The sequence below is a fragment of the Ascidiella aspersa genome, chromosome 3 (assembly GCF_963924565.1).
Source record: "Ascidiella aspersa chromosome 3, kaAscAspe10.2, whole genome shotgun sequence".
Taxonomy (NCBI): Eukaryota; Metazoa; Chordata; class Ascidiacea; order Phlebobranchia; family Ascidiidae; genus Ascidiella; species Ascidiella aspersa.
Genome location: NC_139449.1, coordinates 16,568,148 through 16,593,119, shown reverse-complemented (window position 1 = coordinate 16,593,119; position 24,972 = coordinate 16,568,148). Strand labels below are relative to the sequence as shown.

At 34.9% G+C, this 24,972-nt stretch overlaps 1 protein-coding gene across 5 annotated transcripts in view; it reads right to left on the bottom strand.

The window, feature by feature from the left end:
- The window catches only part of LOC146160429 (kinesin-like protein KIF28), a 28,574-nt gene extending 4,065 nt beyond the window's left edge, over nucleotides 1–24,509 (bottom strand). Inside the window, exons 1-26 of one of the 5 annotated variants that reach the window (XM_083385740.1) lie at nucleotides 24,444–24,509; nucleotides 18,574–18,612; nucleotides 18,216–18,292; nucleotides 18,052–18,068; nucleotides 17,897–17,919; nucleotides 17,607–17,725; nucleotides 16,500–16,578; nucleotides 16,365–16,428; nucleotides 12,486–12,672; nucleotides 12,186–12,338; nucleotides 11,880–11,977; nucleotides 11,346–11,512; nucleotides 10,938–11,095; nucleotides 8,873–8,976; nucleotides 7,879–8,069; nucleotides 7,643–7,785; nucleotides 7,362–7,505; nucleotides 6,750–6,897; nucleotides 6,318–6,405; nucleotides 5,133–5,306; nucleotides 4,383–4,505; nucleotides 4,179–4,286; nucleotides 3,569–3,730; nucleotides 3,076–3,237; nucleotides 2,724–2,849; nucleotides 1,277–1,477 (exon numbers count right to left, since the gene is read on the bottom strand). In XM_083385740.1, the coding sequence (XP_083241866.1) occupies nucleotides 1,277–1,477; nucleotides 2,724–2,849; nucleotides 3,076–3,237; nucleotides 3,569–3,730; nucleotides 4,179–4,286; nucleotides 4,383–4,505; nucleotides 5,133–5,306; nucleotides 6,318–6,405; nucleotides 6,750–6,897; nucleotides 7,362–7,505; nucleotides 7,643–7,785; nucleotides 7,879–8,069; nucleotides 8,873–8,976; nucleotides 10,938–11,095; nucleotides 11,346–11,512; nucleotides 11,880–11,977; nucleotides 12,186–12,338; nucleotides 12,486–12,672; nucleotides 16,365–16,428; nucleotides 16,500–16,578; nucleotides 17,607–17,725; nucleotides 17,897–17,919; nucleotides 18,052–18,068; nucleotides 18,216–18,292; nucleotides 18,574–18,612; nucleotides 24,444–24,457 (3,069 nt within the window). In that variant the 5' untranslated portion in view covers nucleotides 24,458–24,509. The other 4 variants (XM_083385741.1, XM_083385739.1, XM_083385738.1 and 1 more) reach the window with 4 other exon arrangements.
- Between the last annotated feature and the right edge of the window lie 463 nt (nucleotides 24,510–24,972).

The following is a 24,972-nucleotide window of genomic DNA, read 5'->3' as shown; positions in this document are numbered from 1 at the left end:
TAGAATTTTACTTATGCAATTACGTTTAATGACGTCCCCCAAGATACGTAAATTAGATGTCAGGTTATTCGTAAATTAGCAGCTATCGCAGCAGGGTTGCTCAGTGGAACTGGGACTCGAGTAAGACCACGTAAAACTACCGTCGACGTGTGCGCATGCGCAGTACCACATTTCGAAACTAATAAGGCAGCAAATTATAAATTGTTAAGGTGGAATAGTATATGGTGGCATATTTTCCATGACCCCTACGAGTAGATTGCCATTCTTATTTTAGTTCGGTGAAATGTAGGCTGTAGAGCAGGGATGGCGAACCTTTTTTATCGCGCGGGTCACAAACACGACCTTAATCCTTACAAAATGCACAAGTGGTTCATATATTTAACTATATGATGAAATTGCACATTTGGCCGGAGTCGGCCTCGGGCTGTTTTTAACAGACTCCGGAGTCGCAAGTGCAAAACCAAACAAATAAAAATGATTGGCACGCGAGTTGTTGATATTTAGACATTATTCATAAACTGGCACACTGCATACCAAAGGTTGCCGACCCCTGTTCTATATATTACCGATCAAGTGTGTTGACATACCAAAGCGTAAAATAAAAAAGCTAAACTTCCAGTTCTTATTACCTTCGGTTAAAAATTGTAGTAAAACCAAAAAACGTTGTCGTTTTACTTCAAACATCTTACACATATGCTGATGAGGATCGGATCTGCAGGCGAGATGTATACGTTATTATTGCCAACTTTATTTGTCAATGTCATTATATGCTCAAATCTCCCGAGTAAAACGTGATTCAATGCTTGGTGCTAGTTGTGCAACAATATTACGGTTTGGAATTGCGTTGGTGCTTCTACGCCAAGGTAATCTAATTCTTAATAAACGCAAAAACTCTACGCAGTGCAGGTGATTTAAACAAGTCGAGGAAAAACATAAACAGTTTTGCTTCTAGCGTAGCTTTTAAAATGTTGAGCAGTTTGTCTTTCTTATTAGAGACACCTTAGTCACCAAGACAACAGCAACTCATGCAGATGAAAATTGATGAATCATGCCATGTGTTAGCCACGAAGTTGAACATGTATAGGATCATATACAGTATACAAGGTATAGTATATTATGATGCTGCGACTATCGGGACAGACTTGCGTCTTACAAAAGGCGTCACCTGATCAACTGGGTTTGGAAAGGGTGGTCAAAGTTTAGTGAGCTTCTACGCATGCAAAAACCCAAACGCAGTTGGGTGACGCCCGTTTGTACACTGCCATTTCCTCCTTACTTTTGGCGATCCTCCGTTGTTTTGTTGGGTCGTTAACCCATTGGTGGGTTTCGTGGTATTTGTTTCACTGGGGTCTGAGCCCCTTCTGCTTCCCAAATCTGTCTCGTCCTCCTCTTTTATGGTTTCCTCGTAGGGGCCGGGAATCATGCGCATTTCGGGTGTAAGCTCAAAGCTGTACACGCTGAACGCGTCCGAGTCTCTCTGTGTGCAGCAGTGTGGGTAAAACATAAGGACAATACCGAGGTTTCTAATTTGTTGTTGTTGGCGAGCATGCGATTGTGATGCAACAGGCACCATGCGGCGTTAGTTGCTTTTTAAATCTCAAACAAAAAACCCTGGGTATTAAATTAAGTAGTGATAAAAGCAACATTTTGAACGTGATAAGTTTTTGTAGATCAATTTACTAGGAAACCAAACAACCAAGAAACTATAATTTTTGGTTAGGCGTCAAACAAGGACCTTATTTTCATTTTTTCACATGGCTGCTTTGTTTGCGGTCACCTTTAGCACTTCAAAATAAACCAGGTATATTACAAGACACAAGCAAGTCAAGGGGGCATCCCTTTGTTATTACACTAATATCAGGCATAAATCAAGGTGTAAGTGGAGTTCCAGATTTTTACGTCGGAAAGTGACTAGAAACTATAACGTTCAATGAATACCAAATCCGATGTGCTTACACTTTGATTTTCGCGGACGTATTTCTGCGCTTTAATAAGCTAGTAAATAGAAATATATCATGTTACTAGATTTACCAATAAAACATCCATCTAAATCAATTAAAAGTGAAACCTACAACGTTTTCACTTATTTTTATCTAAATTCATAAAACTATCACAATGTAAACACTAAACAGCTATATATTTAGACTTTTAAAACCAACACTAAGAAACAGTCGACTAAATAAACATGTTAAAAATCAAATAAATAGATATTAAGCCACAAGCAAAGCTAGACTAATGCTATAAAAACTAAAACTAAAAAAAACAATGCTTAATATTTTTTAATTAATGGAAAAATATTTTCCGGCTGCATTGTTTAGGTCAGGGGTTCTTAAACTTTTTTCAACGCGGACCACTCAAAAAATATTTAATTTCGCGTGGACTATGGTCGGCATAATTTTTTATAGAGACGACGTCAAAATTGCGTTTTTGTTTTAATGTATATTTTTTCTTTCAAAAAAATCATTCAATTTTTTAAATGAAACACTAATATGTCAATTAGGCCCCTACCAAACTAGACCACCTACCCAAGTTTGAGAACTCCTGCTATATGTGGTTAAAATATAGTTACGTGTATCAGGTTAGTGTTGAACAACATTAACTGGTTTCTAAATTATGATAGCTAACTATATGTTAAAACACAAGCATACTGAATAAATCTGTATGGTGAAGACAAACAACATAAGTTAAAACATATCAGTGAAAAAACACCAATTATCACTCACGTGATTGATAAGTCGAACTTTGCTCCGCAACTTGTTGCCATTGCTAAATGCGACAGCTTTAACTGAGTTGTAGAAGGATGTAAAATCATCGCTCTTCGGTTTCTCCGACCAAGTGTTGCAGATTTCCTACAAATCCAAATACATAATAAATTGACTTGCAAAACATAAAATAGTACAACTACTATGAAGCAAGGCGAAGTTGGCAAACAAATTATAATAAAATTTAAAACACTTAAAGCCAACCCAAAACCACTGTACAGGTTTTTGTTAATATATGGGCAAATATGAGTAACATTAAAGAAAAAATGTTTAACAATAAAACATTAGAAGGGTGAAGCGTGAATTAGTGAACCTGGATTCTCTTTTCCTTTTTATCAAGTCGATCGAACTTTCGTTGCAGTGTATTCAGCTCAGCCTTCAATTGCGAGTCAACTAGGGCGTTGCTAGGTTGGGGAAGAACCGATGCCCTTCGGGCCATTCGGGGCCTCATCTGACCCGCCATTTCGCGCAATTCCTAATTTAACGCAAGAAAAACATATGACACAGGATCTTAAATTTTTGGCGAAAGTACAAAACACGAGCTTCGTAGGTTATTTCAAAGCAAAGACCAGTGTTAGATCACTAAATCGCGATAGCTTTCATGCAAACTTACATTAGTTTGTGTATTAAAAAAACAATTTATTTTGTACTCCCTTATAACTAGGGTTGTGTAAATTTCAAATTTAGAAGTGTGTATACAATTAAGTACCTAAATTCAACCGTCATTTTTGATTTCACATTAACAAAACCTGGTCATTTTTGGCGGTAGCTATAACTAGCAATTAGCAAAAAAAAATAGGATTTACCTTGGTGTTCAGTTTCTCGACGCTCGTGTTAGGAGGTGCGTCGACTTGACATCCATAGAGGAAAAAGGTTATGGAATTGTTATCAAAGTAATCCAGATGAGTCTCAGTGACCCCTTGGATGGCAACCACTCGCTTATGGGAAAACTCCGGTGACAAACTTTCCTGCACGTTTATACCACATATTACACACTTTGTACGACGATTTTTGCCCAAACAGAGTTATGCCAATTAATAGGGCATTAAAATATTGATTTCAGTACAATTTCTCTATACTAATATCAAAAAGGAAATCAAAGCATTTTTAATTGTCACTATGACAGTGAAAGTAATCAACGAAGAGTCTATTTCCAAATTTAATTTAAATCGAGTGTTGAGATATGGGGAGATTTCTATATCTAGCTAATATTACATGTGGTTTGTAAAATTAGTTCTGGGGATAGTTGTTTTTTCTTAAAAACATAAATAAAAACCTGGTTAATTTTAGCCTTTAGAAAAAGGTAGCACAAAAATTAAGCATATTAGAAATCACTCACACTAATTCTAAATTAATTAAAATAAAATAGCAAAACAACGCAGGATCACCAGATACGGGTCACCGTTTTGGTCTTACCTTTACAATTTTGGTGGAACACGATTCTTCATCGCCAAGCGTCTTGTATTTGACGTAACAACCCTTGGTGTATCGTGAGTTATTAATTTCGGCTGACCGAATAGAAACCTGTAACCATAACAATTGCAAAAAATAATTTCGTCGTAACCTTAAAAATAAACAAGACCCAAAAGTAAAATAGTTTTTGCAATAATAATTTCCAACCTTAAAATAATAGTCTTTTCCCAAAAGTTCACTCGGTTCTTCGATGAAACTTTCGTCGTCCAGGGACTTACCCTTGGCGTCGCACGGCGAAACAGACACGTATAAAAAACCTTCTTCGTCGCCCTGCAAGTTACAAAAAGAGTTCACATCAAACTTCCCAAAACAAGATTAGCATAAATTTATTATGCTTTATTTACCTATTTTTGTGGAACAACAAACGTAGTATATATCTACGATATACATTCGCAGTCACAAAGTGACTCCCACTTTATCTCATGTGGGTTTGTTAAAGGTATAAAACAGGAGTTAAACTGGGGTCCATGGACCCCTTCGGGGTCCGTGAACTAGTTTTAGGGGGTCCATGAAGAACTAATTAAAGAACTAGTCTAGTGTATACTTAAGTAATTAATTTTTCAAAGAAAACACTTTAATTAAAAATTAAACGGTTTTGCACTGAATGCATAGTTAGACTCCATTTACCTTTCACATTTTTCGGACCGAATTAACAGAGTTATAAAGTCTATTTGTATTGTGACGTCATATTATGACGTCATTTTGAAGCATTTCTTGCCTACCGGGGTCCATGCAAAGCCAAAAAAATTTAGGGGTCCGCGGTAAAAAAAGTTTAGGGTTCCGCGGTAAAAAAAGTTTAAGAACCCCTGGTATAAAATAACGTGTGGGTGATGCGAGTACACGAGAAATAATTTTTAATTCCTAGTTTTTCATTGTTAACAAGTTGCTCTGTTTAACCTTGTAGTTTGATATTGCCAGTTTATCATCAAAGTCCAGAGCGTACGACAGAGATTGAAGGAAGACGTTTGCTGTCCCGATGACACAGTCCTCTGGAGGATCGTAAAACGGATCCTCTTCTTTTGGTATGTTTTTGTAGCTGTCATCGCCATCCACGTATTGCTGGTAGTGTTCCTATTTGTACGCAATTAAATGTGAAAATTTAAGGTGTTGGTTTGCTTGTTTGTTATAACTCAAAGTGTTGAAGGCAGGGTTGAGCCAGAGTTTGTCAAAAACAAAACCACATAAAAAAGGTGGGCAAGTTTTTTTTCTATTTGAATAAACGTGGCAGTTTTTAGGCTTTCGTTTAATGTGCTATGCGCAATAACAATCACTTACACTTTCACAAGACCTTGGCAAAGGAACTTCAAATCCGGTAACTATGGAAAACCGACAACACAGTAAATCTGTAACAATAAAAGTGCCACCGCAACGCCAAACAGTTTAACTAATAAAACCCATTTCAAACTTGAACATTGACGACCGGAGTAGGCTCGTCGAAACTGAACCGCAGACATGATCAGTGAAATATTTGTTCTTAACAAATAGATTTCAAAGATTGGTCTTTAACAAAACAGGCGTGGTGTTAGGGTCTCCGAACAATAAAGCGCGGCTCATATTTGCTTGCTATTGATGCGCGGGAGTCACATGACAGCGTTAAGCGTCAATTCCGACAATAGGTTGCTATGACAACAGCACGCTGCGCAAAGCTGTGGGCGTTGACCTTTGTGACGCAAAACTATAAATTAAAGTGACGTTAAAACGATCGCACGAATTTAGGAGGCGAGAAGCGGTGTCTATTGACGTAGAGGAATCCAATGGCAACGACAACCAACTAGTTGCACGCACACCATTAACAAACCTTGTTCGTTACAAACGGGTAATGGATTTACAGCGCATATCTTTTAATATGCATTTTTTTCACAATGCAGCGATAGTAAGTAAATCTCAATATAGCAATATGTTAAATTTCACAGTAAATGTTTCTCTCGTTTTTTTAAATCTGAGTTTTATTAAACAACGCCGGTGCTGTTTATTTTTCATAAGACCCAAAGTACATTTACTAGTTTTAACTTATATACATTTGCTACAATGTACAATACATATATTGTTTTACCGACAGCGAACAAAGTATTTTATTGTCACCTGCATTATGTATCTTCGGTTCATGAACTTTCCCCTCTCCCACATCCACACGTTGTCGTTCAGCAAGTTGCGAACTTTTACCATTGGTCTGTCAGGTTAACGATTATTATTAGCTTGACAATAAGGAAAAACAATCTGTGTCAAGTGTATCGTTTATTTCCTGGTAAACAGTAAATTCTTGGGTTCAGCAACTCCTGTTATCCCTTGACATATTTTAATTTATCATGGTTAGTCCAACTATGAAGAGGCGCTTAAAGAGAAGCCAAAAATAATACAGATAAACGAATACTAATCAATAAGCGGTAGAAAACTTGCTCTTGAAATTATCGCAGAGGGTGTTTTGTATTGGGTGCGTTTCGTCCTCTCCAGGCTATCCCTGGTTAAGAAACCCTTGTCTAAAATATTTACATATCGTCAAACCATAAAACTTACTTTGGGCCCTTGTCGCGGTCTTCCTGGTATCCACCAGAAATGAGAACGAGCTCGAAAGCGCGATATTTGTTGAGTTCCTCGGAAACAGCGTTTATTTCGCTAATCATAGGCAAAAGTTCAAGTACCTGTTCCTGTGTGCGCTGTTGATCTGAAAAGAGAGGCCCGTAAAACGAAAGTAAATAATTTACAATGTTATTGAGGAACCAACAGAAGAGGTACTACACACGGTAGGGAAGACAATATACTTTTATCTCATCTTTAAAGTTAAGATTCTGAAGCCCTGCTGTTGAAAGAAAGGTATTACTAATATTTATTTGCATTAACCTGGAATGAAGGGTTAACAGTATTGTATAGTATTGAAAAATTCTTACTTACGTTTATTAAAAAATTAGATTGCGCTAATATTTCTGACAAATCTTAAGACTGTCAGTTCAAACAGGCAAAAACTTTTTATCCCACCTAAAAATTTAACTTGTTTGTAGCATATTTATACAGTTTATTGTTTGTGAGAGGTTTCTTAGATATGTGTATTATGCCTGAAAATTTCATGCTAGTTAAAATAGCAATATGACGTTGATAAAAGTGGGCAACGATTGAAAACGTTCATCTCACCCTTGCTCATTCCGGCTTGCAGTGTAGAAAATCCGCTGTTTTCGGCAAGTTCTTTTTGAGCAAAATCCCAATCAACAACCTCAGGTGCCCCTTCAGGTAGGTCGGGCTTTAGAGGGTTGACGAACACATACAAGTGATTCGATCCTGTAGCAAAAAGTAAGTTTTGTGTCTGCAGTTGGCAACAAAAATAGAAATTTAGGGGTATTAAGTTTTGCAAGTTGTATGATGTTTTATTTACGTTTTTTTTAATATAATTTTCGAAAGCTGTAGAATTATTTTACCGAAAAGAACTCTGTCGTGGTGCTCCAACTTTCTCTCTCCAGTCAGAGGAGCTCCATTCACTTTAATTTTTGCTCCGGTTGCTCCTGGTTTAATTACAACCTCCTCGTCATCAAAAGCGATGCTAGCATGCTCCTTTTGAATGCTGCGAATAAAACAGCGAGTCAACATATCTGTTTTTTTAATAAAATGAACGAATGGTTAACCTAACACATTTGTATCACGAACTAATAGTTACCTGAGACCAGTGAGCAGTATGTCTGGAGCAGGATCTGCGTCCTTGCGCCCGATCCTTATTTGCTTTCCCTTTTGTATCCTGTGCTTGATCACTCCCGACAGCATCGGATCTTCGTTGAGGTTGACGAAGTGAGCGTCGTTCATTTTTCCTACTACGTGTTGGCGTTCTAGGATCTGGTCCTCCTCACGTGACTGTTATATCACAATCGTACAAATGTGCAACTTTATGGGTTTGAAATCACAGAATCACGTAAATGTTGTTTTTGAAACAACTTACTCGAGACCTTGGAGCATATATTACTATTGTGACCCGTCATTTACTTGTTCTGGAAAGATGTAGCCACTTAGCTACTGTTTTGGCGTCAGTAGATCGTGTTCAGAAACCGAACTTGTGAACTCTGTATTGTTGTGCACCCGATTTTACATATATATGGATGCAAAATTCAAAAGAGTTTACCGATACTTACGAACCTTATGAATATTAAATTATACACTTAAATCTCAGCGCATGTTGCACGTAAACGAAGCCAATGCTGGAATAAGCATACCAATCAATGGTGTCAACTTTTGGGGGTCATTATTTTCTTACTTACGGTTTTCGCCTGTTGTTTGTCTTATTCGCCTTGTTTTATAACGCTTTATTGTCACTAAAATGTTAAAAAAAATTATATCATAACCGAAATTGTTCATTACAACTAGGTTAATACTATATTTAAAAGTGGCCTTACAATAATATGCATGCTATATTTTTAGGAAAGTGAACTTTGTTGTTTTGGCTTCAGACGCTATGTTCGTTATCCTGAGCGAAATCAATTTATATCCACTAAAATGCTTATAGTTGACTATTTTTGTAAACTAATATTTTATAAACTAAAAAAGAAAGCTATGTTAAAATATGGAAATATATCTGTGTTTAATCACAACTTTCGTCGAATAATAATAATTCAGGTTTGTTAATGATTGTCCAAACAAAGCATGTAGAAAAACAAACGCACCTTTTCCAGTCTAGCATCCCAGTCCATATCATTCATACTTTCTTCATTTGCCATCAACTGCGCTCGTATTTCTTCCGCCATCTTGCGGCGCATCTCTTCGATATCTGCAACATAAGTAGGGCGATTATTTTTTGACCTAAAATTTTTTTTTTAACAAAATTTTTACCAATTAGAAATACAAAATTTTGATCTATTAGACATTGATTGAAACAACATGTTGTGATATAATGTACTACATTAATGTCTTTGCGTCGTCAACACACAATTTTGATGTTTGTCGAACCGAAGTTATTTTTTCGAGTTCATGCAAAACTCATAAGACCTAGCATATTTTCGAAATACGAAATCGGATAATTGTAAATCACCAGTGAAAAAAGACAGCAACTGTCTAAATCAGAAATACACAACTATTCAAAGCAAAAAGAAGTTTGATCTGAACCTAATACGATAAACTAGACCAGGGTGGTTAATTCTCCTGTCTCGCTTATACCGTAATATTACTCTTATGAAGATATAAGATACGCTAAAAAAATGTTGAATATAATTTAAAACTAAATTGTTGTGGTAAACTTTTAACTGAAAGACAATTTAAAAAAACTGACTATACTTTTGTTTTAAATTTGCAAACGATTTATGTGCATTTTTAATTGAATTTGACTTGAAAAAATGATGACCTAACGTGTAAATTTTTGACAAAGTTTCACAAGTCAAAAAATTATCGCCCTACTCATAAGCATACTAAAAGGATATTTGGGTAAAGTTAAATTTAAGACAGTTAAGACGAAGAATATAACAAAATGTTCATCGACACACCTCGATGTGATACATATGCATCGAATATAAGTTCGCATGGAAGTGTAGGTTCCAACAATTTGGGCCCCCCTGCTAACCTTTTAAGTAATACGACACGGAACGTCACAAGGCAGGTCTTCGAAATAAAAATGAAATTTGCAAACTTGGGTTTCCACTGGCTAAACGCTTATACCCCAGGAAGGCCAAAGACCGCAAATGAGAAACCCTGCCCTATGGCATAATGTGAAATGCAAAACCTAATAGAAAAAAACTTAGTTTAAATAAACCATTACTTTTTCCAAACCTTTCATTTTACATATCGTTCCATATTAGGTGATGATTCTTCATTTTCCAGACAATTAGGTTCACCTAGAGACCTGAACACTACTCGCGCTGCTAATAAAGTATAGGTATCGAGAATTCGTGATTTTCAACGTAGATAAAGAACATTGCGTTGCCTCTTTGAACTTAAAAGTGTTGGCCTTCACCAAAGATAGTCTTGGGTAAAATTCACGACTATTCAAGGGAGGTATCTCTATACATAAACCTGCGTTGCTACGTTAGTCAGAGGGTAACAAGTCGAGAAACAGCTATAGCACCACTGCCATGCTGATGGTTCTACGGCAACTCATTGAGGGGATCTTTTTGGCATTTCGGAATTGAGGGACCCGTTCAACAAGTTGTCGCAGTAGGACCAAGGTGCAGCACTGCAGCAGTGAACGGTGCCATGGTTGTTTCTCGATTTCCTTCGAGTCAGTCTCCACAGCTCAGACGCAAGAACTAATGGCCTAGATCAGGAGTTCTTAATGGACCCCTTGGGGGTCCGTGAACTAGCTTTAGGGTGTCCATGAAGGTCTAATTGAAATATTAGTGTATATTTAAGAAGTAATCAATTTATTAAAGAAAACAATTTAATTGAAAATAAAGCGGTTTTGCACTGAATGTATTTATACTCCATTTCACTTTCACATTTTTTGACGAAAATCAGCAAATTTATGAAATCTATTTGTACTGTGACGTCAATTTTTATATTTTTTATCCTACAGTGGTCCACGCGATATGAAAGAAAATTTTAGGGGTCCGCGGTAAAAAAAGTTTAAGAACCCCTGGCCTAGAGTTATTCCAAAAAACAGTTCCGTTATGGTTGTTTTCACAAAAAAGTTTTCAAAAGGAACACTGGTTTATTATTCGGGTTAGTCTTAGTCGTAGTTTAAAAACACGACAACGCCATCTGAAATGTCACAAATACTTACACATAAAAAAAGGAAAATACCTTGGGGAGACATTCCAGCTTGTGGTTGTATTGTCATGTCACCGGTAAGGCGATTTTTTAACTTCTCATTCTCTTCCCTTAGCTCGCGGATTAACTTGTCAAGTGGATTTTCATTAATGACAGCCTTGTTCTTGATTTTTTTTGCGCGATCAGCATATCTAGAGATAAAGGCGAAACAATGGTTATATCGTTTAGTTCAATAAAATCAAAATCTAATGGGTCACCGTCGAAAGGCCAAAAACATATCTGGTCGAGTCACTGGCCTTCAGAAAACATGGCCCATGTTTATTTTGCTGCTTCAAAAAAATATCAACCAAAATGTAATTAAAGTTAACGTATATCTTATTGTTGTGACTGATTACCTGAAATAGGATAATATATGTCAAACTGTACCACGTGAGGTACTACCTTAGAGTGGAAAGTGTCTCGTCGTAGTTGATGTCAGCCGGAGAAAGTGCAGCGATCATGATTGTCTTAGAGTTTCCTCCAAGTGCGTTCATCAACAGCTTTGTGAGCACCGAATCGCGGTAAGGAACAACGATTTTCTTCTTTCCCAGCGATAAGTCAGCCAGCGCCTGGTCAGTGAAAGATGGTTAAGTATTTCTTATACTTTTACTCTAACAATAAATTTATTTTTTTATAAATTGTAAATAAACCTACAGGTATTCCTATCTCTGAACATTAGTGAGACTCCAAAGGTATTTTCTAACACAATATAACAGAAATCGCATAAACTAAAAAGGTCAAAAACTAAACATAATTATATGGAAAATGAATAAAGAGTTATTCGAAACGTCCAAAATGATACCTACTTCTGTATGGGCTTTGATATTCTTATTACGTCTTAAACATAATTAGGAAGTAGGATTTTATGATTTAAATAAGATATTGTTCCGAATCGATAAAAAACACATAATATATTTTTTCACTTCATTCGCATACCGATATGACGTTGCCAAGTGCTGACAGAGATTTGTTGATATTGGCTCCTTCTTTTAGCCGATCTCCAGTTGCGCCTGTACTGTCTGCTCTCTCAGAACCTACATTCAAAAACGTCTTGAGTTTTATCAGCAAGAGTTAAAAACAGGTTGTAAATTTAATTAAAATAGGTTAAAATATAATTGTTAAAAAACGAATGTTATCGATTAACACATGTTAAGCGAGAAATCTCACTGTACAACATTAATCATACACATGTTTTACTTTTTAGTTAAAATTTTGTGTTTAGTTTGCGTCAAAGATGCTTACCTGCCAAATCCACAAGATTAATGCTTGAGCTCTTTTTTGTCTCCTGGCCAGCTTCATTTTTCTGAATCTGGTCAAATGTAATGGTGACCACTGTATGCGCCCGAGAGCTGGTGGCGTTCATCTGTGTCGAGGCCACAGTTCGGTTGGCAGTACCTAAACATTATAGTTGAAACAATCAAGACTGTACAAATGTAACTCGACCTAACTATTAAAACAGCCTTTAAATAGAAAAATTCAGGTGTATAATTTATCGAACCCAGAAAAAAATTATAGGATTACAATATTTTTCGGTTCAATAACCTTCTTCCATTCGCCTTTCAATCTCATTGTAGCTTCCCACCGCAACTTTCTTGAGTTTCTCGACATAAAAAAGTCCGAGCTTTGGATTCTGTCGCACTTGCAGTCCCCCCTTAGGATTGTCTTTAGTGAGCAAATCTCGCACTTGTTCGTTGTAAATTTCAAGCATAGAAAATGTGACTTCGAATTTCTGCGCAAACAAAGAAAAAACTCAAAATAAGATATCATAAAATTTACCTTATACATTGGCAAAGGAAAATACAAATACCACAAGGTGTTTATCAAACAAAACTTAGTCTGTAAGCGAGCGTTTCTAAATATCTTTGTAAACAGTTTAATTTAGTTATTTATAAGTTTTTAACCAGTAATGAAAAAGAAGACGCCGTTGGTAGTAATAGTAGAAGACGCCGTTGGTAGTAATAGTAGAAGACGCCGTTGGTAGGAAGCCATTTTTCCGCAATATAATGGGCGGACAATAGCTAGACAACGCTGCCCTAGGACAATGAAGAGACAAGTCGCAAATGCCAATCACAATGCTCTTCATATCCCCGATCAAACAATGACATGAGCGCCAAAATGTGCTTTGTAATATTTGACAATAGATTTTCTCATAGCTTTTTCACAGCAAATATCACGGAGTAGGCGAAAGTTGAAAATAAAGAAGATTTTAAAGTTTTCCATAAAGTTTTTCGTGGTGGTGGCGCCAGCAATAAAAACTGTATTTCAAACAGAGTTACAGACTATTAAGACAAGAGGAGCGCATTTAAAATCGAATCAATTTGCTCAAAATGTGATAGCCATATTTAATAGCAAACACGGTCCTTGTGTCCAGAGAAAGACTTTCAATTCCACGCTTGCTTGTCAATTAACAAAAGCCTTTGTTCGCATTATGTGTAATGTGTTATCAGCCTTAGAAGGAGAATATTTACAGATATACTCAATATAAACTAGGGAAAGGTTGCCCATGATGGGACACGTTTTTTCAAATTATTTTAGTTCTAAGTTATAACAATAATTTTGAATAATATCATGCCTACTTGATACCTCTGCCCTTAACGCTTAAAAAACACTTATAACTTTGTCTCTGAGAGTTTCATATGATGGAACAGTGTGATTCGCAAGATGGGACAGGACGAATCCGTTGTTTTAAATTGATCAATTTGTACCACAAGCATTAAAAACAACTTTAACTTCACCTGCTACACTTACATAAGTTTAAAACTAGCCTGTTTAGAACAATTTCACAGAATCTTAGAACGAATTTGCTGTGGTAAGCGAAAATTAATATTTTTAAATTAACAGGACAAGTGCGTGGCAAAGAGTGGCTGTCTTGGAACTTTAGTTTTGTTGTGTCTATATTTTTACATTGAATACATTACACAAATATTTTGCCTGTGTTGATAGCTCTCAACACACGCGACCTAGGCCAAATCTTGTCTGTTTGCTGGTTTATTTTTTAGTGGACTTTTAAACAATAATTTTGTTTTAATTCGAATAGGTATGGTTTTTGTTAAGTGAAATTTTACCTGCATTTACAATATTTCTTACAAACATGTTGATACGCTGATCCATTTTAACCAGGTGCATTTCCTAACTTATTTTATGGATAGGGAAACCGTATAAAATGTTTTATGTCATACATCAAAAATTTAAAACTAACCATATTAAAATTTGTTAGTTGAAAACTTTTCTGTAACAAAATGTTAGCTTCTTAAAATGAGGTAATGGCAAGTCCACTTTTTGTCACAATAACAAAATGTAGGTTGCAACAAATAGTTCCTCACTTGGGAACGGCCTGTCCCATCTTACGCACCCCACATCACCATATACAGAAGATATACTGGCTGCTTCTAGGTACAAGATAATATGAAAAACTTACCTGTATAAGTAAGCCTGGTAAATTACCCATATATTAATAAAAAATGAATTGTATTCAACTTCAACAAATATGAAATAACTCAGATATAAAAATAATAAAACCAGCAAGAAAACATCCCTATTTTCTTTAGATTGATATGTTGTAAAAACGCCGTCAGCCTACTGAAATATTTTTGTGTTAAAATAATGGCTACCATTTGGGTGCTTAAATATAAAAATAATTTAAACTTAAATATAAAAATAATTAAGAATTGGCGCTACCTAATGGCACGTTGATGTAATCCCCAAGTCCCGACTCAGGCAACGTCCCATCTAGGGCAACCTTCCGCCTAATTCTTAGCTAATTAATCGAAAACAATTTCTACTCGATCTAAACTACTAAACAATGGATTCGTCGATAGTCGATAGAACGTAAGTTAGATGCTGCTAAGCAGCCGGTGCCTAATTTAATAAAAACGCTTTAGTAAAAAAATTGGTAAATTCACAAAAGAGATTGCTTAACCGGGATCTGCGAAGCGGCTATATCACGAAAAAAACTAAGCGAATTAGCGTTATATTGCGCACAGCTGAATTAAATAACAATTTTGTTGAAATAAAGCGTTGGAGTTGGTATTTATTTAACTCACACTGCGATGGCTTTCTAAACTTACTTAGTTAGAATATAGACACTGGCATTCCTTTCTAGGATTAACGCATCTTAAATAAACCGGCCCTTGGAGCGAAAACATATTGGATGCAGGGTGTAGTTACTCATAGTTGATATTTCTTGGGGTAAAAATAGGACCCAAAAATTTGAAATACAAGATAATATTATCGCCAATTAATACTTTGCACACCTTTTTAGTTTTAGTTTCTCCATATTTAATTTTTTACAATAAGAACAAAGAAGTGGTTACTCAATTACATACAGTGCCACAGCTTAAACTTCCAAGGATGTATTGATAACTACAAAGGATTTTAAAATGGCGGTGCGAGATAAATTTGGATTATTGTCCATCGTTAGACAATTGCTTTGACGACCAAGCTACAAACACTAGATTTATATAATTGGTTAAGTCGCTTGGCATTATCTCAGGGGCCAAAACCAAGTTAGAACGGTCTCTGCGGGCCGCACAAAATGATAACTAAGAATTATGGTATTAAAATGTTAGAACAACTGTGAATCAGGCGGGCCTCAGTTATTTTTTGCATTTAAAAACATGTTTAATTACATTTACAGAGGCAGTAAAGTGTTGACGTGAAGCGCGAAAAAAAGCGTTTGTTTGGTTTAAAATTCGAGTTCACACGTCGTCATCCTTACTGCTAATGAAAAGTGTAATAAGCCAACTTTGAGGGAACGCGATAACATTTAAGGTTAATCTAGCTGTGTGTTTGTTAAGCGTTTTAAGTTAAGGCACACCTGGCAAGCGAAGCGAGCGACATTTTTTGGGTATACCTGTATTTCTATTAACTTTTTTGCAAGTTTTATTACATTGCGGAAAATGTTAAAAATAGATATCCAATATTTTAATTACGCTTTCCGTTTTTGCGCGACGCACGCCTTCTACGGTTCGACGGTAAAATCAGCGTTTTTTAGCAGCCTTCCACGGTGCAACGGTAAACAATCGCTGATCTACTTGAAAAGATAGCATCAAAACGTAAAAAACAGACGTATCGATCATTCGAAAATTTTTTACATTTACGAAGTTCAATTAGCCAAAAAGTATGTGAAACAGACTCGTGTCTAATTTGCCAAAGAGGCCGCGGGCCGGGTGAATTACCTCGGCGGGCCGGATCCGGCCCGCGGGCCGTAGGTTGCCGACCCCTGCTCTAATATTAGGTAAAAAATAATTTTAGATAAAGGTAACAGCAATATTAATAAAAAAGTATTAAATCGTAACTTCTAGTTTTACAATACAGGTTAAATTCAACAAATATACAACGGCCACAGAATGAATAAATGATGGGTAAAAACATTATTAAAGCGCAAACTCCACCACTACAAACTTATTGTGTTCTTATTACCGTATCTTCTTTGCTTGATTCTATCGCTTTAAAAAGTTCATCACAAGTGATAGGAACGATTCCTCTGGAAAAGTAATCAGTTTTGTTCAACACGGGTTTCGTATTACATTAGTACAAACAGTTACAAATGCCTACTTGTTTTTTCCGTAACCGACCATGGAGAATGATTTGCCAGATCCTGTTTGACCATAAGCAAATAGGGAACAATTGTAACCTCAAATAAAATATAACAAAATTGTAAATCATGGAGCATTGTTCTTTCCATTTTCAAAAATAATCGTGTAAAAAAGGTGTATGGTTCAAGTTAATGTAATAGCAAAGTTAATACTGTATAAGGTAATTTCGATACTTCATCTTATTATTCTCTCACGCTATAGTTTGGACAAACAGTATCGCAATCTAATCTGATACTAAATCACATCATTACTATAGTCAAACAAGCAAAATAGATAAAACTGAAACGTGCGATGGTTAGTTTTTTGTGTAATAGGGCTATTTTGTCAACTGTAAAATATTTTTTTGATAATTTGCCTAATTTTGTAATGAAACCAATTCCACCGTAGCATCGGAGGAGTAGCGATATTACATTTTGGTGCTGCTGACACAGTACTATACTATGTAAAAAGTTTGACTTGAGATGGGCAAAACAAATTTAAGAGCACATACGGCAATGCATTAGAATACCTTTCTTTGGAAAACAATTTTATCTTGAACTTATAACGTTTAACTATTTGGATAAACAATAGGTTGATTACTCAGTAACAAAACCATCTATCAGGTATGACTGAGACAAAAATAGAGCGTTATCAAAAAGACTATTTTTTAATAAAGCTAAACAAGCCTGATTTTTTACAAACCTTTACTGCAAAGATAGATTGCTATTTTAATTTAAACTAATTAACATTATTTAGTTCATATACTCCAAAAAGCAAAAAAGTATTTTAATAATTGGTTTAGGTTAAGATGTGATGCAGCTGAAACAGTAGTCCTGCAAGAGCACTTCTAAGCAGTGCGCCATAAACCGTTACTAGGTGCTACGCCGGCAAGTAGAAAAATATTCTACACTATAAAATGAAATTAAAAAAATAAGAATACAATTTGATAGAAATTACAATTTGGTATGAATTATGTCGCATTTTATAGTTTTTCTTCATCTTGTGTTGTTGCTTTTTTATTTTACTACAATTACATCTTTAACCAATATGGTACATCTAAATTATGTCATTAAAAATCTTCACCTACCATCAAATGCATTGTCCAGTACACCTTGACCAAGATTGTCAAATACATTTCTTTGTGTTGCATACTTCTTTGTGCTTGCTGTTAATACCCCATCTATGTCATCATACCCATCATGTGACCTTATAACACATTAAGATTTCTGGTCTCATAATGTCAACTAATAATTGTCATATTTGTTCATATTTACGATGGTTTGTCTAAGTTAATATATGCAATATTTTAAAGTATAATTTTGTTTAAAACACAATCAGATTTCCATTGCAAATTGAATAACATAATGTTATACTTACCAATATGAAAAGTCAAAAGAGAACTGAAAAAATATAGGTATGTCATTTATAAAACTATATATAATAAACATGATATTACAAAAGTAAAGAAGTTAAAGCAAAAGTTAAAACAAAAGTAAAGTAGAAATTGCCTACAAAACAAAAATATAGTATACCTGTTTGGGTTCTTCCTCTGTAAAAAAATGAGAGGTATTATAAATTTTCTTTAGTATAACAACAAAAGCATTTATGACATATAAAATATGTTTATATAACCTTGTTTTACTCATTTAGTGACTTTTTATAAAAACAATTAGCATAGAGAGGAAAATGAACCTACTTGGTGTTTCAGGGTTGGCAATGGTTGTGGTGGTACCAGTCATTTCAATAATACATTTTGCCCCTCTATCCTTTTCTCTGTTGACAACACAACCCTCACATTTAATAACTATTTGTTAAACAATATTGTAGTCGTATTTCTATGTTCAATAAAACTTATATTGACATAGTGAAAAAACGTAAATACTACACATTATACATATATGTTTCACTAGTCGATTAAGACGCATATATCAATAAACTATCCCGTGGTCGATCAATGATAAAATGTTTATGCAATTTTAAAAGAACTTTTAATAACTTCCAAAAACAAACAATTGAAATATGTATACAAATAACATATATATATATATATATACCTCTGATTAAAGGGCCGAACTCTAACAGCAACTTTAACTCTGCAAAACATAAGCAATTACTCATCATTCTATATTCCAGTGGTTTCAAACAAGGGAAAAGGGGCACTTAACAAGGAGTTTTCAGGGGTCACAATGTAGTGTACTAAACAAATTTTTGCTTAACTGTCTGAATATCTTTGTGTTATCTATACATCATGTCTTCTTTGATATTAAAACTTTACCATCATAAAACACATAGATGTAATTTAGGTAAACATTTTTAATTTAATGGAAAACACTTGAGTGTTTTTAGTCACCATTTTAGTTGCACATCTGCAAGCAAGTTCAACCAATAAAAACACATTGGAGTTTGTATTTTATGAATCCATGTATTTGTGAAGTTATGTTTAAATATTGTCATGTTCAATTGTTCATGAACAAAATCTTGGATCTGCGGATTGTTCAGATGTATTCCATTTTAAAGTTTTGAAAGTAGGTCTTTAAATAGTTAATTGAAATAGGTAAAACTTACGAATGGCCCTTCGTGGACATAGCAGAGTTATAAACAGGTTAACGAGTTGACTTCACTTATTAATTGCCGCACAACCATACTACATTGCCTAATATACAGAGAGATCACAAATCCAGTGTTTTGACAGGCATACATTTCTTATGTTAATAGGTCTTGACAACAGCAAAGCGAGAAGTGTACATGCAGTACACCCAGAGACTGTCCCAAATATTGACAAAAGTCAAAAAGTTCATCTGAGGTTTATTAGTAACGCCATGACAACCGCATGGAAGGGAGGGCGGTATTTTATTTTGTATAAAAACATATTTATAGGGTTGCGCATTTAACATTGATGATAGCGCTTTTGTAAACCCTAACAATATGGACAGTGTGTTATTGCAAAAGCGTTTACCAACTGTTTCGTTGTAAAAATCCACAAAATTAGTTTTTGGATAATTTGCTATTTTCCACGGTAAATTTATAAAAAATAAAAAAAATTACGCTACTTGCCATAGAAATCCAGCATGGGCGTATCAATGTCAAAATTAATACAAAAAAAATTACTTCAGCCAGAGGTCCCAGATATTACGAAGAATTTATATAATTAGTTAATTACGAAACGGAAAAAGGCACTAACATGATACTTACGGTACGGTAATAATATGCGAAATTAAATAAAACGGAAAGCGACAAAAGGTTCATTTATAACAAGGTCATGTTTAAAACTCGAACTTTCATCATTTTATCCCGAAGCCTATAAAACGCCAAGTGCTTAAGCGCAGCTTAATAGTTTGTGTTACATTTTGATTACACTCTGCTAAAATTACGACAAATAACACACTTTGTATTTTATTTTACCCTGCAGAAATATGTATACAAGTTCTTTGACTAAAACAAATTACATTTGTACTTACGATTCGCCGCCAGACATTTCTGTTTCAATGTGGTCTCAACAGATTGACAATTTTTTAAAGTGCCTAAATCATTTAATGCATAACACAACAAAAACTGGGAACAAATTCACCTCTGTTGTAGTAACTAGCTAGTAAAAAGTTATTTTTTCACTGAAAATTCACGGAACAATAGATCAGTAAATGGTTTCCACAATCGAATCTGAGCTCAATTTTAGTTGAATACTAATTGCTTCAGTCATTCAACGTTAACAGCCGCTGTCGAAGAGTGACTGTTAAGGTATAATTGAAAAGAGTTCCTTGAATGAAACAATTCTCTTAAGTGGCGTCACAGCCCTTTGTTTCGCGAGAGTTACACCTTTGCGAGACCTTTGGGCCGTTGTAAAAAGGAATTTGACAAAGTGTGTTTAGAGAGTTCATTACACACCTTGACACCTGAACAAACGCTGTATCGTATAACTATAACCGACATTAAAAATGCATAATTTGTTGATACCTAGCCAAGACATCAAAATTACCCGCAAATGTATTCGCAAACCAAGTGTAGGCTATAGGCTTTGCCAATATGTGAATTCTCTAGATTTGAGCTACGGTACTCAGGCGGTCAACAACTAAAAGGGGATAATTAACCAATTGGAAGTAGGTCTACTGATTATTTATTCGTTCTTATCTCAAACCTGTTGACACATAAAACATTCTTGTTTTACTATAGCTTCAAACGCACTTTAAAATATTACTTAATAAACACGCCATAGTTCAAAAAAATCGGTGAAAGAAACGCTACACGAACATCGGAACAACTTGTTTTTTGTTTTGTTTTTTTAGTTGTTTAGGATTTTTTGCGTGATTTCTCACCCTATGACACTTGCAAACCGCCAAAAATACAAAAATCCTTTCACGGACCGTATTTTGGAGGGCACGACTATTTGCTGGCCAACTGGGGCTAGTCATTCATATACAACATATACAAAGTATAGTATAGTAATATACACGGTTAGCAGATACTAGCTAATCTTGAAATGTTAATAGGCTATGCAATTTGGACATATTAAGGCAATACTATAGTTAGCACATGTGCGATTGTGCGTGCTGGCACCGTAATTACCTTTTCCTGGTTGGCGGCCTATTTTTCTTACGAATTTGCTGAATTTTACGATCAATCTTTTACAGTAATGCGATTAAAAAAGATAGTTTGCTTGTTTCGCTGAACACATCACACAAAACTTGCACTCAGTTATATAAACTTGTAACTATAATGGGACAAGTCATTCTAATTTAGAGCTAGATTCACATAAACTATACTCACAACAGAGTCTCTCAAAGCGTGATTAATGTACAGCACTAAAATAGTAAATTAAATTATTTTTTTGCATTTACGCAGTTAAGTGTAAAAACATAGTTTGCCCACTGCACAAGTTAAAGAAAACGTTTTGCCTAACAGGCAAAGTTCTATCGCGGACTGATAGTTAAGAACCAACGTAGTAGACACTATTCAAAAACACGTTAACTAAAAAAAATAAAAATTAATTTCTACCTAATCAATAACACATCTTCATGAAACAAACAATATGCTTATTGCTAACTTGAATTGAACACATATAAGGCGCCCTATAGTTGGAGTACGTGCAGCTAAATTTTTAATTGTCTGGCTTTCGCTGTCGAACGTTATCCCTTCCTCGCCCAAACCCAACTGTTCTGACATAACCAAAGATCAGCCAACGCTAAGGTGCTAAAAATTATTCAAATATTGAATTAAGAGCTAGGTCTGGATCCCCGTAACTAACAGAATAGCCTGAATGCCCCCCCCCCCCGCGATGACCTTGCCGGCAAAGCACACAAAAATGGAAAAAATCGAAAATAGGACTCCTGCTGTGCGATAGTGTTGAATTCGACAATATAGCAAAATTCTACTTTTGATAAAGGTAAGCAAGCACAAACGTGCATAAATTATTAAACAGACGTCGCCGTTTTCAAAGCTTCGGCTCACGTATGAAGAATTTGTATTAGAATTGGACTATGTCCAACGACATCGTACCAAGCTGATAGGACTTCTATAGCATACTATTATCCAGGTTAATGTGGAACGTTCAAAGGTAAGAAAGGCTAAATTAACAAATTTTCGTACTATTTTTAACCAAATTAGATAAATTTACTTAGTTGTATTGGATATATTGAATATGTCCTGTGCCAACATTGTATTATTTCCATGTATGGACATGTTTAAAGTTGTTTTATTTCATTTACATTAACTACAGATTTAATTATTTTAAAACAAACATTTATTAGTTGTGTTAGGTCCCAGGTCAGATTTACATTGGGGGCTCCATGTTGAAATAACTCAAATGAGTAACATTAATATTATTAACAAAGTAAAAATATTCAAGATTAAAAAATAATTAATAACTTAACTAAAATTGTTAACAACCCCTGATGATTTATTTGCCCATTGTTTTTTGACTATTTTATGTATTTGAGGAACGTTTTGTAATGCATATATAGTACAAAAACTTTGTATTAAAATTTGTAGCTTTTGCTCTTGGTTGTGTATCCTTCCTCGACCTTACTTTGACTTTGTTTAATGTATTGTCAATTGTTAAATAGAATTTGGCAAATCTTTAATCGTTACACTTCATGTTTGGTGATAAGCGTTTGCTGCGGGTAAATTAATAATGTTTTAATTACCGGTACTAACTTTTACTGAATGTATCCCTTAAATTTGTAACTGTATTTACGTTTGATTTCCCTATCTATTTTACGCCTTTCCAAATAATTATTTCTATGTGATCATAGGCTTCCTTGGATTCGGGGTCTTGATTTTTAAAAAAATTACCGTATGCCACGCTTTGTGGTTATCTTTCGCGTCTCTATATGTTCTAAACTTAGTAATAATGTTTTTTTCAAATAAAAATATCTTTGTTAAAAAACATCTTTGCTAGGCACGAATCCACGACACAATCAAACTGAATGTATTTTAACGATTCCTGATGATCAGTGCACTGGTTTGAGGCACGGTACGTCTTTTAAGTTAGTCGTTTGGTTACGTTATATTATGATACAGTTTTGACACGAGTATACCTATTTTTTCCGTGTGGACAATTTAGCTGGATTTCCAGTTTTCTGACGAACTTTATTTACTATATAAGAACTTTATTTTACTATATAGCCTATATTGTCATGTATAAATGGTTTATTCACTTTTTTACATCATTGAAACCTGTGGCCTAATAACAATGCAATACCTTGTTAGTTAATTCATCAAATAATGTTGTATGCTTTGTGTTTATATATGTAAGTGCCTAAGTTGAAAACATTACGTTATTAATAGCATTTAATGGTGGCGGATGCCATAATGTCGCCATAACTCGGATAAATCGATTAGTTTAAATTGACTGTTTGTTACAATCAGAATATTTTTCAAGATGAGACCAATCTCAAGCGTTTATAGGCCTATAAACGTGAATTTTGTAGTTTATACGAAAAATGGATGGCACCATTATGACGTGGTAGACAATATATTTTTCCAGGGAACTTATTTTGGGAGTTCATTGTCACCTTTGTGCATTGAATCAACAAAATAACTTTATGTTTCAATTAGTTATAGAGGTTTAGGCCTTCTTTAACCAAGATTTTCTGGCTTGTATGGCAAAAATGTACAACCAAACATGTGAAGATGCCATACCTTTCACTGCCCCCCTCCTAGTTTAGAACCACGCTAAATTTAACAAGGCTCACATACTTTACAGTTCTTGATTAAAGTGCCAGTAATAGTTGTAAATAAAACGCTGTCTATACCTACAAAATACGACTTGTATTTAGAAAAGTGAAGGAAAAAAGTCATAAAGGTGTTAAAACTGTTAAACTATGCTGAATGCCATAAACTATTCTTGAGTTGCATGTTAAAAGTTTTCCTTGAAGCTACGCATTTAAAAAAATAACACACTGTTAAATTAAACTTGATAGTAATTTCCAGGGGTAAAAGTACAATAATTTTCTTACCGGAACGATAAAAACTTTTCCTACCGGAAAGCATGAAAATGTTTAGAGACGACGTTACAAAGTTAACGGGAAAAAGTAACTTGAAGGAAACATAAGGTTATCGCACGATGTAGTGCACAAATATGCAACTTTGCATACTTTCAGGAAGTTGGCGCGATGGTTTATTGAAAAAGGGACATGCCCTGCGGTAAACATAAAACATTTGTACCGATCCAATGTAGGCTACGCAAAAAATTATTTACCATAACGCCGTTCCGGCAGCATTTGTGTTACAGGAACGCCGTTCTGGACCGTACCGGCTTACTTTTACCTGTGCTCATTACTCGTATTTCGTTTAATGTCGTTGAAACCAGTACGCGATCCACTCAAGGGATATGCGAAAGTTCTTAGTAACCTATGCGGTACTAACATGCTTTTGCCCTGTGTTAGTATAAAGAACAAGCCTTATAACTTATTATTAACACAAAACTTACGTTTCCTCCTTCATGGTCACGGAGTTGTCTTTGAAAATGAATATAATAAAATTCAAACACAAATGCAGATAAAAATATTTCTGTAAAACGACGAAACATTCTGACTTTAATTAAAACAAAATTAACTCTACTAAATTGCTTAGAAAAATGTTATCAATTGATTCTCATTTTATTCTAAAGGGCTAATCTCGATTTTTTTTTGCAAAACAATATTATTATAACAGTAAAAACATATTACATTCGGTCTGACCCTGTCTTGGATTTTTATCACAAAATCTTTATATGCATTATGCAAGCAATCATACTAGACTAAATACATGTATACATTCCAAACAACTGATAATCTGGTCTGGTATATACCCAACGCTATACCTACCGTGTATGAGAAGCGATTGTAAAGTTATGATCAAATGTTTTGTAGAAAGTGTGTCGCAAATATTTCATGATTTTCTGCGTGTGCCAAAAGCTCAAAAAGTTTAATAACCACTTCTTTACGTTATTAACACAAACGGATAATTTTGAACTTGTA